Genomic DNA, 15,351 nt, shown 5'->3' with positions numbered 1-15,351 from the left:
GCTTAAACAACCGAAATTTGTTTCTCACAGTTCTGGAGACTGAGAAGTCCAAGATTAGGGTGCTGGCAGCTCCATTGTCTGATTAGGGCATGCTTCTGGGTTTGTAGATGATAGTCTTCTTGTTTAATCAAATGACAGAGAAAAGAGAGAGAGAACAAACACTCATGTCTTTTAATAGAGGTACTGTATTAGTCAGGGTTCCCTAGAGAGACAGAACTAAGAGGATAGATGCATATATGAAGGGGAGTTTATTAAGGAGTGTTGACTCACATAATCACAAGGTAAAGTCCTACACAGGCCATCTGCAAGCCGAGGAGCAAAGAAGCTAGTCCAAGTCCCAAAACCTCAAAAGTAGGGAAGCTGACAGTGCAGCCTTCAGTCTGTGGCCGAAGGCCCAAGAATCCCTCGCAAACCATTGGTATAAGTCCAAGAGTCCAAAAACTGAAGAACTTGGAGTCTGATGTTTGAGGGCAGGAAGCATCCAGCATGAGAGAAAGATGAAGGCCAGAAGACTCAGCGAGTCAAGTTCTTTCAACATCTTTTAGCCACCCTAGCAGCTGATTAGATGGTCCCCCCACGCTGAGGGTGTGTCTGCCTCCCCACTAACTGCCAGTCCACTAACTCAAATGTTAATCTCTTTTGGCAGCACCCTCACAGACACACCCAGGAACAATACTTTGCATCCTTCAGTCCAATCAAGTTGACACTCAGTATTAACCATCACAGGTTCTGATCCCATTTCTGAGTACTTTATGCTCATAGCCCAGTTACCTCCCAAAGACCTTGTGTCTTAATACCTTCTTATTGAGATTTCAACATGTGAATTTTGGGGCAACATAATCATTAAATTCATAGCAGTGGATTTGCTAATACTTCACCTCTGTTGTTGATATACTTACTCCATCTCTGGATAGCTTCAGTCTTCCCACCACAGTGGTAAGGAATTTTAACTATAAGGAGAAGAGCAGCAAAGAGAGAAGAAGGGGTAGAGCAGTTTTACTCTTTCATCAAAACTCATAAAGCAGATAATACCATGCTTCTATCCCTGGGGAAGAGGAGAGTAAAGAGGCAGAAGTAGGGAGTGTAATTCTAATAGAAGTTTTTTCACATGGAAGCTGGCAGACTAGGGATAAACTGGAAGGAAAGGTTGTGATTACATAGTGGGATTTTTACATTTAACATCAGATTTTTATGTAATCTATTAAATACTTCAGAGACTCATGTTTTCATTAAATTAATAATGTTAATTTTGTCATAGGTTTCAACCCATGAGGAAAAAGAAAGGGTCAGATACTTTCATGATGATGATAATCTAAGCCTAAATGATTTAGTCAAAAATGAAAAGATGGGAACAGCAGAAAATCAAAACAAGCTCTTTATGAGAATGGCATCTAAGGTAAGATATATTCCTAGGATACCTCTGAATTTTGAGAAGCTGGTTATTCAGTGTAACAGGGATCTGCTTTTTGGAGAGATCCGATTCTCTCTAATCTTGGTTCATTTTATTAAATTAAATCCTTTGTAAGACTTATTAGAAACATGCATTTTGGAATTGATCTGGTTGAGAAATAGACATTTGAAATTTTGTTTGTTTTTAAATATAGACTATGGTTTATTTCTTTAATGCATTCTGTGGAGATTTTAATTATACATTTGATCTACCATTTAAGAGAAAATTTTAAGCCAGAGTTAATGATTGACAGTGCGCCGATAGTTAGGTTACCACTCCGTCTTGCCTTAACGTTCCTCCAATTCTTCATAATTGTGCCATGAAGAGGTAGAAGGAAATATTTACACTGGGCTGGGCGCGGTGGCTCATGCCTGTAATCCCAGCACTTTGGGAGGCCGAGGCGAGCAGATCACGAGGTCAGGAGATTGAGACCATCCTGGCCAACATGGTGAAACCCCATCTCTACTAAAAGTACAAAAATTAGCTGGGTGTGGTGGTGGGCGCCTGTAATCCCAGCTACTTGGGAGGCCGAGACAGGAGAATGGCTTGAACCCAGGAGGTGGAGGTTGCAGTGAGCCAAGATCACGCCACTGCACTCCAGCCTGGTGAGGGAGCAAGACTCTGGTCTCAAAAAAGAAAAGAAAAAAAAAAATTATTTGCACTAATATATTATGAATTATGGAGAGGCATCTGGGAATAATCTTAAATCTATTTATATGAAAATATATATCATTTTGATACATCATTACGGGTAGGATGAATTTTTGTTTCAAATAGCATTCTTTGTTGCAGTCTCTTCCACTGAAGTCTCTTCCAAACACTACCATTAGCATTTTTTATAAAAGAGACATTGGTATTTAAACTGTTCTGTAACAGGTTTTGGCAAACTGTGACCCCCATGGGAAAAATTCAGCCTACTGCCTATATTTGCAAATTAAGTTTTATTGAAGTACTACTCTACACGTATTTACATATTATCTAAGGCTGCCTTCACTCTATAATGGCTGAATTGAGTAGTTGTGACAGAGAGTGGTAGTCCATAAAGCTGCAAATATTTCCTGTGTGACTTTTTAAACAAAAAAATGGCCAACTTCCACCCTATAATAACAATGGTTACTTTTTGGTTGTGGGAGTTTGAACTGACTCACTGAGATATAGCCATGGGATGGGGAGACTTTTCACTGTTTCTTTTCAGACTTACAATCTTTTATTTTTTTAACCTTTAAGATTCACACAATTATGTAAGTATGTTACCTGGTAAAAAATTAAACTTAATGAAAACTAAAATAAAGTAACCAAGATATCTGTATGTGTATGTATGTGTTGGGGAAGAGGGCAGTAAAGTAAAATTGAGTTTAAATGGAAATGGCTTTTTGAGTTACATGAGATCTTACATTTAGCCCATTAAGATAATTTTACTTCTGTTTATTTTGGAAAAAATGCCAGAAATTTCCTAGGGTCTGGAATTTTAATGCAGAAAAAAGGAAGACATATTTTTGTTAGAGTTTCCTTTTCAAAAGTGGTACCTCTGTGTATGAAGTCTGAATTAAATAGTTTTAGTAATCTTACAAACCATTCAAGTTTATGAATCATAAACCAAGTTAAAGAAAAATCCATCTTAAAAATTGTAATAGCGCTGGGTGCAGTGGCTCACCTTTGTAATCCCAGCAATTTGGGAGGCCTAGGTGGGTGGATCATGAGGTCAGGAGTTCAAGACCAGCCTGGCCAACATAGTGAAAGCCTGTCTCTACTAAAAATACAAAATTAGCCGGGCATAGTGGCACGCATCTGTAGTCCCAGCTATTCGGGAGGCTGAGGCAGGAGAATCGCTTGAACTCAGGAGGTGGAGCTTGTGTTTACCTGAGATCATACCACTGCACTCCAGCCTGGACGACAGAGCAAGATTCTGTCTCAAAAAAAAAAAAATTGTATAGCCATTTATCAATTCAGCAGTTATTATTGAACACTTAATTAGTCTCAGATGCCATTTTAGTTGAGGGATACATAGAAGCAATTAAGTCAATATTTGTGCCCTCAGGTGCTTATATTTCTAGTGGATGAGAAAGTGAACAAATATATAAACTATATAACAATATATTATAAAATTGAAAATAGTTTTGTAGAAAATGAAGCAAAGTAGAAGGAACTGGGATGATATTTTCAACAGAGGTTGAGGGAAAGTCTGTCTGTATAGGTGATGTTTCATCAGACTGAAAAAAGTGAGCGAGAGGTCCTTGTGAATATCTGAGGGAAGATTATTTCAAGTAGAAGAAACAGCAAAGGATCCGAAGCAAAGACAAGCTTGAAGAACATCAAGAAACTGCAAAAAGACAAGTGTGACTGGTAGTAGAGGGAGGAAGAGAAAGAGAAGTAGAGATGAGATAGGAGACAGAAGTCAGATTATGTAAGGCAGGGGGTCCATATCCCTGGACCACGGATGAGTACTGGTCTGTGGCCTGTTAGGAACTGGGCTGCACAGCAAGAGGTGTGCAGAGCAGGCCAGCCAGCATCATTGTCTAATTTCCACCACCTGTCAGATCAGTGGCAAGATTCTCATAGGAGCATGAACCCTATTGTGAATTACACATATGAGGGATCTAGGTTACACACCCGCTTATGAGAATCTAATGCCTGTTGATTTGAGGTGTAACAGTTTCATCCTGAAAGCAGCCCCACCCCGACCACCACCCCTGCTGCCCTGTCTGGGGAAAAATTGTCTTCCACGAAACTGGTCCTTCGTGCCAAAAAGGTTGGGGACTGCTGAGGTAGGGTCTTACAGGCCATGGATAACTTTCACATTTGTTTTAATGATGGGGAGCCATTTGAAGGTTTTTTTGTTTTTGTTTTTGTTTGTTTTTTTTTGCAAGGCTGTGTCATGATTTGGTTTATATTTTTGACAGAATTTTTCTGGCTGCTCTTTTGAGAAGGCAATGTAGAGAGGCATTAGTGGAAGCAAGAGATCACTTAGGAGGAGAGTGTTATATTAGTTCAGATAGAGCCATGGATGAATTACAGTGGTAAAACTGGTGAAAAGTGTCAGGATTTGGGGCATTCCTGGTGCCATATATTGAAATGGGAAAAATTGCAGGAGGGACAAATTTTGAGGGGGTGGGAAATCAAGAATACTGTTATGGATGTGTGAAGTATGAAATGCTCGGTCACATGGTAGTGTGGGGTGACTGCCCCTGGAGTTCTGGGTAGATGCTGGCTCTCCCATATAGATTTGGATGTGTTAGCTTTTTTTATTTTTATTTTTTTTGAGACAGAGTCTCCCTCTGTCACCAGGCTGGAGTGCAGTGGCTCAATCCCGGCTCAATGCAACCTCCACCTTCTGGGTTCAAGCGATTCTCCTGCCTCAGCCTCCCAAGTAGCTGGGACTACAGGCGTGCATCACCATGCCCAGCTAATTTTTGTATTTTTAGTAGAGACGGGGTTTCACCACTTTGGACAGGCTGGTCTCTATCTCTTGACCTCGTGATCCGCCAGCCTCAGCCTCCCAAAGTGCTGGGATTACAGGCATGAGCCACTGCGCCTGGCCCTGTGTTAGCATTTAAATAGTATTTAAAGCAGTGGGATTGAAGAAATTGTTAATGAGGAGAGTCTGAAGACTGTGTCCTGGAGAGGACAGAAAGGATTCAGCAAATAAAACTGAGAAGTGCAGCCAGTGAGGCAGAAGGAAAACCAAGGGTGTGGTGTTTCAGAAGACAGAGAAGAGGTTGTGAATGACTATGTCAGCTGCTTCTAAGAGGTGAGGAAAATCTTTGAAGATGGGAAATGGCCACTGGATTTGGCAGTGTAGAGGTTTCTGGTGACTTTAATTAAAGTATGGGTTTTTTCTTGACCAATAAGGAAAAAAGCCTGATTATGTTGGGTTCAAGAGTGAATTTGAGAAGAAGTGACCTTAGAAGGGAGCTGATTACCATCCATCAATTATATAAGGAGGAAAGGCAGAGTATTAGTATATAGATGTAGGTAGATTCTTAAATTTGGTAGTAGAAAAATGAACAAGGGCCAGGTGTGGTGGCTCACATCTGTAATCCTAGCACTTTGGGAGGCCATGGTGGGAGGATCACTTGAGGCCAGGAGTTCAAGACCTGTCTGGGCAACAAAGTGAGACCCCCCCTATCTCTACAAAAAATAAAAAATCATCTGAGTGTGGTGGTACGTACCTGTAGTTTCAGCTACGTAGGAAGCTGAGGTGGGACGATCACTTGAGTTTAGGTGGATGTCTGAAACTGTGGATGGTACCAAACTGTATGTATGCTATGTTTTTTTCCTATTCATACATACCTATGATAAATTTTAACTTATAAAGTATAATTGATAGACATAGTAAGAGATTAACCACAATAATCATAAAATACAAGTATAACAATATGCCTGCATCGCTACTCTTGGAATTTAAGGCTGTTATTAAGTAAAATAAGGGTTACTTGAACACAAACTCTTTTATGCTGCAACAGTCAGTCATAACTGAGATGGCTACTGAATAACTAAATGGACAGACAGGTAGCATACACAGTGTGGGTGTGCAGGACAAAGGGCTGATTCATGTCCTCTGGGGGGATGGAGAGAACAGCATATTTCATCACACTACTCAGAATGCCACATAATCTAAAACTTATGGATTGTTTATTTTTGAAATTTTCTTTTTAATATTTTTGAACCACAGTTGACCGCAGGTAACTGCAGTCACAGGAAGTGAAACCACAGATAAAGGGGGGTTACTGTATTGTATAGGATTGCTTATTTAATATTAGCTGATTTGGCAATAATTGCATCTTCATTACTTTCCCGAAACATTTTACATTTTTGATTTTTTTTTAATTGACGTTTACTAAGCCAGAACATTATAGAAGCTAGAATATAAACATTTACCAGTGACATCTGGCCCTTAAATTTCTATTTCTGGTCTGTATTAGCTGAAATAGAAAGTTTTGATTTACAAAATAATGTTCCAATTTTATAAGATGACTTGTTTTGGATTAAATAGTTATATGAAACCATTCCTATTAAAATCTATTTATGAGAAGTCTTCCTAGGATAGACAGTAGGCACTCAAATGTTTCTTCCTCACCTTTCGTTCATTTTTTATATTATTTATAAATATATGCTTGTTTTGTTTTTTATATGATTTAGGTATTACCCAGTAATTTCAGCAGGAATCAACCAGAACTGGTAGCATTAGTAAACCTACAAATTAGATAAGCTATTGAATGTGCAGCTAATAATACACATTCAATCCACACTTTAAAAAAATTTTTTGATTCACCAATTTATATATTATCGAATTTGTAGCAGTGTTGTGTTAATATGTTGACAAATGTGTTATTTTTGTCCAAGCAATTTTTTTTGTATTATTTAATGGAGGTGTTTTTTCTAAATATACAAAACAGTGTCAATTCCTACCTATGTGCAGTGGGGCCAATGGAAGTACAGGTTGCTATGGAAATGCTGATTTTGCATTGGGATTTTTACTTCATCCTGCCTAATAATTACAGCAGAGTAACAATTTGTTTTGTATGTTTAATGATTAAAATCAGCTCTGCTAAAAATTTGAAATGTTACTAAAAGCCTATAAAAAAAGAAAGTATTTAAAGTGTTGGCCATTTCTAAGAATACTGTGCTTAATCCTTTCACTCTTATAAGTTTATGAACTAAAGTAGCTAAGTTATTGAATTTTTGATAGTAATATTGCTGGTATATAGTTTAGTTATGTCAAATGTTTTCGTGAATGACCACAGAAGCTCATTATCCTTTGTTTCTTTTTATTATTAAAGTCATTTGTCTAGTTTAAAGTCATTAGACAGAGGTTGGCACACTTTTTACATTTCTTTTTGTTATTAGTTTAAAGTCATTAGTCTAGTTTAAGGTCATTAAACAGAGGTTGGCAAACATTTCTTGCAAAGGGCCAGATAGTAAATATTTTTAGCTTTCTGTTGGAATTACCAGCACTGCTGTTGTAGCACAAAAGCAGCCATACACAGTATGTAAATGAATGTGTTTGACTATATTCCAACAAAACTTTATTTACAAAAACACATGGATGGGCCGGGTGCGGTGGAGGCCAAGGTGGGCGGATCACGAGGTCGGGAGATCAAGACCATCCTTGCTCACATGGTGAAACCCCGTCTCTACTAAAAATACAAAATAATTAGCCGGGTGTGGTGGCAGGCACTTGTAGTCCTAGCTGCTTGAGAGGCTGAGGCAGGAGAATGGTGTGAACCCGGGAGGTGGAGCTTGCAGTGAGCTGAGATTGTGCCACTGCACTTCAGCCTGGGCAACAGAGCGAGACTCCATCTCAAAAAAAACAACAAAAAAACAAAAAACATGTGGATGGCCTGATGTGGACTGGAAGTTGTAGTTTTTCTTTGTTTTTTTTTTTTTTTTTTTGAGACGGAGTCTCGCTGTGTCGCCCAGGCTGGAGTGCAGTGGCGCGATCTCGGCTCACTGCAAGCTCCGCCTCCCGGGTTCCCGCCATTCTCCCGCCTCAGCCTCCGGGTAGCTGGGACTACAGGCGCCCGCCACCGCGCCCGGCTAGTTTTTTGTATTTTTAGTAGAGACGGGGTTTCACCGTGTTAGCCAGGAGGGTCTCGATCTCCTGACCTTGTGATCCGCCCGCCTCGGCCTCCCAAAGTGCTGGGATTACAGGCTTGAGCCACCGCGCCCGGCCTGGAAGTTGTAGTTTTTCAGTCCCTGGATTAGGATATAAAACCTTCAATGCAAATGTATTTGAATTTAGGTACAGGTTGAACATACCTCATCCAAAAATTAGAAATCTGAAATGCATTAAAATTCAAAACTTTTGGGGCACCAAAATAGTGACCCATTTGCTTTTTGATGGTTCAGAATATACAAACTTGGTTGCATGTACTATTTAAAACATTGCATAAAATTACCTTCAGGCTATATGTATTAGGTATATATGAATCATAAATCAATTTCAAATTTAGACTTAGGTCCCATCCCCAAGATGGAATGTATATGTAAACATTTTAAAATCCAAAACAATTCAACATCTGAAACACTTCTGGTTCCAAGCATTTTGGATATGTGATATTCAACCTGTATTTCTCTTACTTAGTAGTTCCCCTGAAAATGGATCTTAGGCCTTGGGAAAAATAGCTAGTCAGGAATAGTTGATATAAATTTATAAAACAAGACTGCTTATTTATTTAGTCAACAAATGTTAATTGAACTCATTCAGTGTATGAGGTGTTTGTTCTACTGGGGACATACTGGCACATGAAGAAGAAATGATCCTTGACTTTATGGAGCTTTTTAGGCTAGTGGGGAAAAGGAAGCACTAAATAAATAGCTATGAAAAATAGTTCAGTAATTTTGGACGTACAAAGAACTGTGACAGACAAGTGAAAGTCTTTTGGAAGTAACACCTGGGTGACCTGATTTAAACTAGGGGCACAGGAAAGGTTTCATGTTGAACAGAAGTCTGAAACTACCTGTGCTCAGTATTCAGATCTGCCCTATTGCTTTTTGCTGTTGATGTGTATTTTACTTTTTTTTTTTGAGGCAGAGTCTTGCTCTGTCGCCAGGCTGGAGTGCAGTGGCGTGATCTCGGCTCACTGCAAGCTCCACCTTCCGGGTTCACGCCATTCTCCTGCCTCAGCCTCCTGAGTAGCTGGGACTACAGGTGCCCGCCACCACGCCCAGCTAATTTTTTTGTATTTTTAGTAGAGACGGGATTTCACCGTCTTAGCCAGGATGGTCTCGATCTCCTGACCTTGTGATCTGCCCGCCTCGGCCTCCCAAAGTACTGGGATTACAGGCATGAGCCTCCGTGCCCGGCCCTTATTTTTGATTAGTACCTTATATTTGTTTATTTAATTTTTACTGCCCATTCTTTTCTTGCAGTTCCAAAATTCAGGTTATGTTTATGTTCTTTCCAGGTGTGTTTTACCATTAAAACTTTAATAGCATATCTTTCTTATAACAAAACCAAGAAAGGTATCTCATGACAAATATGAACTTAATTGTGTTTTTTTATAGGGGAATTAAGATTCATGGTTTTTTATCCTTTCTATATTTTCCAGATTTTTTGAATATGTACTACATAATTAATGAAAAGAGGGGAATAAAAAATATCCTGAAAAAGATGTGTGAGAAAAACTCTCTTTTAAACTGTTTTTCCTTTATTCTTACATCACAATTATCAGCACAGAAGACTTCTGTGACCAAATGTGTGGGATTTTTTTCTCCACACACCGAGCATTGGACACCAGCAAGATGTCCTCTCATTGAATTCCAGCACTGTCTACCTGGAGATAGTGTCTGATTCCACAGGTTGGGGGCTCAGTCCCCAAATCTGTCCCCCAGATGCCCAGACTGGTACCAGTCACAAGTCTGGGCTTCCAGAACTTCTGACCACCCAGCTTCAAGTTGGGGTTTGCACGACCCCCCACCCTTCGGGTTCGATTAATTTGCTGGAGCAGCTCACAGAATTCAGGGAGACACTTAAATTACATTTACTGGTTTATTATAAAGGTTCTCACAAAGGATATAGGTGAAGAGACGTGTAGGGCAAGGTATGAGGGTGCAGAGCTTCCTTGTCATCCCTGGGAGTGCCACCCTCCAGGAACCGCCACGTGTTCAGGTATCCAGAGACTCTCTAAACCCAGTCCTCTTGGGTTTTTGTGAAGGCTTCATGGCTTCAGTATTCCTTCCCCCATTGCGTAGGATGTGACCCTCTCTGGGGATGGTCTTAAGACCCACAATAAAAAAGGTAGGAGAAGATTAGAGTCCTGCCCCAAGGAGGGCAGGAGAGAGACTGTTTCCTGAGGCCTGCCTCTGAGGCTTGAGATACCCAACATTATAATACAAGACTGTAACAATAGCTGTGGGAGTTATGAATCAGGAACTGTGAATGAAAACCAACGCATTTCATAACACCACAGAAATGTATGTTAGTCTAATTTTCTTACCATAGATATGCTAGTATGTTTACTATGTTATGTTACTTTATTATGTTCTAGAACTTAATAGGTATATAGTAACTTATTTTTGACAAAGAAATATCTTCCTTTGAAATCATAGAACCAAAGAATTTTAGATTTGGACAGGGAGCTTACTAATCTTGTTTCACCTTTCACTTTCACAACTGAGGGAACTGAGACTTTGAGAGAATGAAATGACTTATGCAAGGCTAAGTAACTTTCCTAGTCCCTACAGCTAATGAGCAGCAAAAGCCAGCACCAGAAGCTTCAGCTTTACTTTTCAGTCCACATTAAACAATACTGTCATTCAAATGACTCATGTTAATGGATAATTGTTGACTGTTACCTACATTTAATTGTCTTTGTCCAATTTCCATGTATCATTTATTGGTATTTGGGAATAATGAGCTGTGTATGCTTTGCTCTTTCTTAAAATATATTCTATTGACTCCAACATTCTTTAAATATAAACTCTTCCATTTAAAATTTAAGACGTCAGTGTTACCTTGGCAACATAAACTCAGGCACATCTTCAAGAGATCTATATACATCTTTCCTCATTAATTTTGTTAGCACTGTGGGCAGTAATTTTATCCTTTCGGTACTAATAGAGCATTAATCATGGGCTGGAGGGGATGAAAAATGAAAGGTACAAGAGAGGAATGATAAGGGAGAGAAAAAAAGACTAATAATTAGGATTTTACCTTAAATTATAAAAAAAGATGATTTTATTGTCTAATAAAGTGCTTGTATTTTTACTGATTTATTTTCTCTGTGTTTGTAACACTTAAGGTTTAATATATCTTCCTCTGGAAGTAATCTTTAAGATACATATTACATGTTTCTCTAATAATATACAGTTGAAATCCCCTACTTTTTTATTCCCAGTAAACTGTAATAATATCAAATTTTGAGAGATTAAGGGATATACCATTCTTAAATGTATGATTAGAATAAGGTAAGGAATATTGAAATTGCCATCTTACTGCAGCAACCCCTTGGTCATTTTAATTCTCATAGTAGTCATTTTCATTGTCACAGACTTTAATAGATACACAGTGAAATTATCTTTGGAGGAGACCAATCCAAGTGTGTGAAATCATGTATATGTTCCTGTGATATCCCCTCAAGGAAATTTGAAATTTGGATGTCATAAAATAATAAATGTGATATTTTGCCTTTTTATAGAACTGAATAAGATAAATATTGACTTAGTTGATTCATTTTCCAAAAGATGTGAGCTTGAATCCAGTTGAAGCTGCTGAACAAAATAATTTTTGTTTTTCTGAACCTCACCTGTGGGTGAGGGGAGGAGGAAGAAGGAGGGATCACGAGAAGAATTTATTTAATGTTTTTTAGTTCAGGTCCTAGTTGGGTTTTTTTATGATAAAATATATGTAACATAAAATTTACCATTTTAACCATTTATAATATACAATTCAGTGGCATTAAGTATTAATCAATTGACAATATTTTGCAACCATCACCACTATCCATTTCCAGAACATTTTTTCATTATCTCAAACAGAAGCTCTATACCCATTGAACAGTAGTTCTCCTTCCCACTGTCCTGCTCACTTCCATTTACCCCAACCTCCTGGTCACCTCTTTCTGTCTCTGTGAATTTGCCTGTTCTAGGTAATTAATGATAAGTAGAATCATATAATACATGTCCTTTTGTATCTGATTTATTTCACTTAACATAATGTTTTCAAGTTTTCCAAGTATTTAGCATGTTTCAGAATTTCATTGCTTTTTAAGGCTGAATAAATCTATTATATGTATATAACACATTTAAAGACTCCATTCATGGACACTTGGGTTGCTTCCATCTTTTGGCTGTGTGAATAATGCTCTTATGAACATTGGTGTATAAGTGTCTGCTTTCAATTTGTTTGGGTATATATTAATATCTAGACATGGAATTGCTAGACCATATGGTAACCGTATGTTTAACTTTTTGAGGAACCACCAAGCTATTTCCCACAGTTTGAACAATTTTACACTCCCACTAGCAATGCATATAGGTTCCAACAGTGTCTCCACATTTTTGCCCACACTTATTTTTATTTTGTTTTATTTTTTGTAAAAGCTATCCTTGGTGAGAAGTGGTATCAGTTGTGATCAGGTCCCAGTTCTTGACCCTGGTGAGATTTTATGAGTTCTGTTGGACAATTCTCACAGATTTTAATTAAAGTTTAAATTGTTGATAGTTGAGCATACTGGTTTAATAACTTCACTGTCCATAGAATCCAAAATGATATGAAGTTTATATTTAATCAACGAATTCATCTATTTCCATTGGATTTAAGGGCTTGGAGCTTGAAGGATAGTTTCACAGTTTTGATTAAAATTTTGACTTAATAAACATTGTCATAAAATTTGAAGTGGTTTTTTAAGAATTAGACTGCAGTCTGTTTTTCATTGTTGGTAATCGTTGTGTAATAATGCAGCACTAATTAAATAGATTCATTGCAAACCATTTTTTTTCTACAGAATGATGCTAAAAAAGCCTCTAGTTTTCATAGAGGTTTTTTCAAGGATCTGAGTATCTGGTTCTTAACAAAATGACAATTTGTAGTATTTCAGGTTTTTCTTTATGCAGACATCAAAATGGGAAAACATTAGCTTTCATGGTTAGAAGACATTAATATTTTTGTATGTTTAGAATTTAGGTTATGAATTCACTTCTGGTAACTTCTTCTATAACCAGGCTTGAATTTGGAAACTGAACAGACTATCAGTAATAAATCAGTTTAACTCCCTAACTCATGTGGATGGTTGTTATCATTAGTGGATGCAAAATAACTTTTCATGTGCAATTATCAGAATCAGAATCCCTCAGGAACATGGCTTCACAGCCTTAGCACTATTGCTATTTTGGGCTGGCTAAGTCTTTGTTGTGGAATGACTGTCTGTGAACCATAGAAGGTTTAGTAGCATCCCTGGCCTCTGGCCAGTAAATACCAGTAGCAACCCCTCTCACCCTAAGTTGTGACACCCAAAAATGTCTCCATATATTGCCAGATGTCCCAAATAAGGGCCAGGAAGCAAAATTGCCTCATTTGAAAACACAATCTTGGGAGAATCTGGAGAAAATAGTAATAACTACAAATTTTTGAGGACTTGCTAGGTGCCAGACCCTTTACATACCATCATACTTATAATTGTCTCTCAGCAGTGGTATAATTAAGCACATTTAATAAAAACTGATGCTCAGAGATATACAGTAACTTGCCCATGATCACGTATCTCTTTAACGAATCTGGCTTATTTTTAGTATTTCCTATATCATTGTGTAGTACTACTATCTAACCTAGATTAGAAAGCTAGTAGTTATCAGATGAGGGAGAAAGATCTCTCCTTTATTCTCCACATCCAATCTGTCACCATTCTTGTCTTCCTACGCCCAATCTACTTCTCTTTGTATCCATGCTATCTTTGTTTCTTATCTGGTCTATGAAATAGCCTTCTAACTAGTTTTCTAGCATTCCTTCTTATCCTCTTCCACTTCTTTCTTAACTCTTATCTCCCTGAAACCAGAATAATTTTTTGTTCAAAATGTACATCTCATCCTTTAGTCCCTAGGTTAAAACAGTTTGAACGGTATTTTGTTGCTGTTAGGCTGAAGACCACATTTTAAAATGTGGCCTAACAAGACCTCGAATGGCCTGGTCGTTATCTCTGTAGCCTCATCTTGAATCACACCCTTTTGTTTTGCTTCTGCTGGTCCATCCATGTTGACTTTCATTCAGTTTCTCAAATTAATGTGCTTTCTCCTGCCACAAACTGCATATGCTGTTTCCACTATTTTTTTTTTTTTTTTGCCACCTTTTATCTCCTTTTATCTAGTTGATTAAACAGAAGATTCATACAAATCTCATCTTCATCCTAACTTTTTCTGGGAAGGCTTTACCTCTGACTCATTTACTTCCTCTATTAGCATCTCAAATTGCCATCACAGCTATAACTTGACAGTTCTTTGAGTAATGCTTTAGTTAGTGTCTTTCCCACTATTCTGTAAGCTTCATATGATTGGCTCACCAATATATCCTATCTAGTGTAGTCACTAACACATAATAGCATTTAATAAATATTTGTTTTCTGGAATCTCATATTTGAGACTTGAAGTCAAGTGCGTGGAATTCCAGAAACCGCCCTTTCACTATTATACAAAATTGCTTAGAAAGTTTAGATATATTCTGTTGTTCCCATTGATGTCCGTGGTTTTGATTTTGCAACAATAATATTTACAAAACAAGCACAAAAAAAGGATGATGAATAAAATGATGTCTTGGACATGGAGGTCGGGGGACTGTCTTTCATCTCTTATTTTTGTTGTCCTTTTTTGTTGACTTTCTCCACTTTCGGGTAGAGATCACTTTTTAAGAATTTCAAAATGATGGCAACAATGAGCTGTGAAGAAATTGTCATCTTCAGGTTTTATCATCCAGAACTGTGGTCACAGGGACAGTCAGATCCTGGGGCAGGTTTCCTGGAACATGTGATTAATTTGTAGTGCACAGAATCAAGAATTGAATATAAACATTTTTAAATTTCAAAAATAATGATATTCTTTCAGTATATTTTAGTGTATAACTAGAACCTCAGATGCTTAACAAATGGCATGAGCATATTATTAGCTTGCCTGAATAAAATTAGCAATGTTTTAATAGCACCTTTAAAAAAAATCAGTGTGCAATTCATGCCTTACTTTAAATATTGAATACATAAAATTAAACGTAAGTCAATGTCATATGGGAGAATAGTCTTGAGTCCTGCTTCTAATTCCTATCTTTGTCTCTTTTCTATCAAGGAATTCAGGTAGGAATTAGGATTTTTATACATCTTGGCATAATATACATGGCCCATTAACACTAAAGATAGAAATTAGAGGCCGGGCGTGGTGGCTCACGCCTGTAATCCCAGCACTTTGGGAGGCCAAAGTGG

At 37.8% G+C, this 15,351-nt stretch overlaps 1 protein-coding gene across 3 annotated transcripts in view; it reads left to right on the top strand.

Moving 5' to 3' along the window:
- CWF19L2 (CWF19 like cell cycle control factor 2) overlaps nucleotides 1-15,351 on the top strand; it is a 143,586-nt gene that overhangs the window by 70,852 nt on the left and 57,383 nt on the right. For all 3 annotated transcript variants that reach the window (XM_033207766.1, XM_033207765.1, XM_033207767.1), the window contains one exon: nucleotides 1,259-1,396. In XM_033207766.1, coding sequence (XP_033063657.1) covers nucleotides 1,259-1,396 — 138 coding nt within the window. The remainder of the gene's footprint in view (nucleotides 1-1,258; nucleotides 1,397-15,351) is intronic.

This window comes from Trachypithecus francoisi, unplaced genomic scaffold (genome assembly GCF_009764315.1).
Source record: "Trachypithecus francoisi isolate TF-2019V2 unplaced genomic scaffold, Tfra_2.0 Lachesis_group8, whole genome shotgun sequence".
Classification (NCBI taxonomy): domain Eukaryota; kingdom Metazoa; phylum Chordata; class Mammalia; order Primates; family Cercopithecidae; genus Trachypithecus; species Trachypithecus francoisi.
This window is presented reverse-complemented; position numbering and strand designations above follow the sequence as displayed.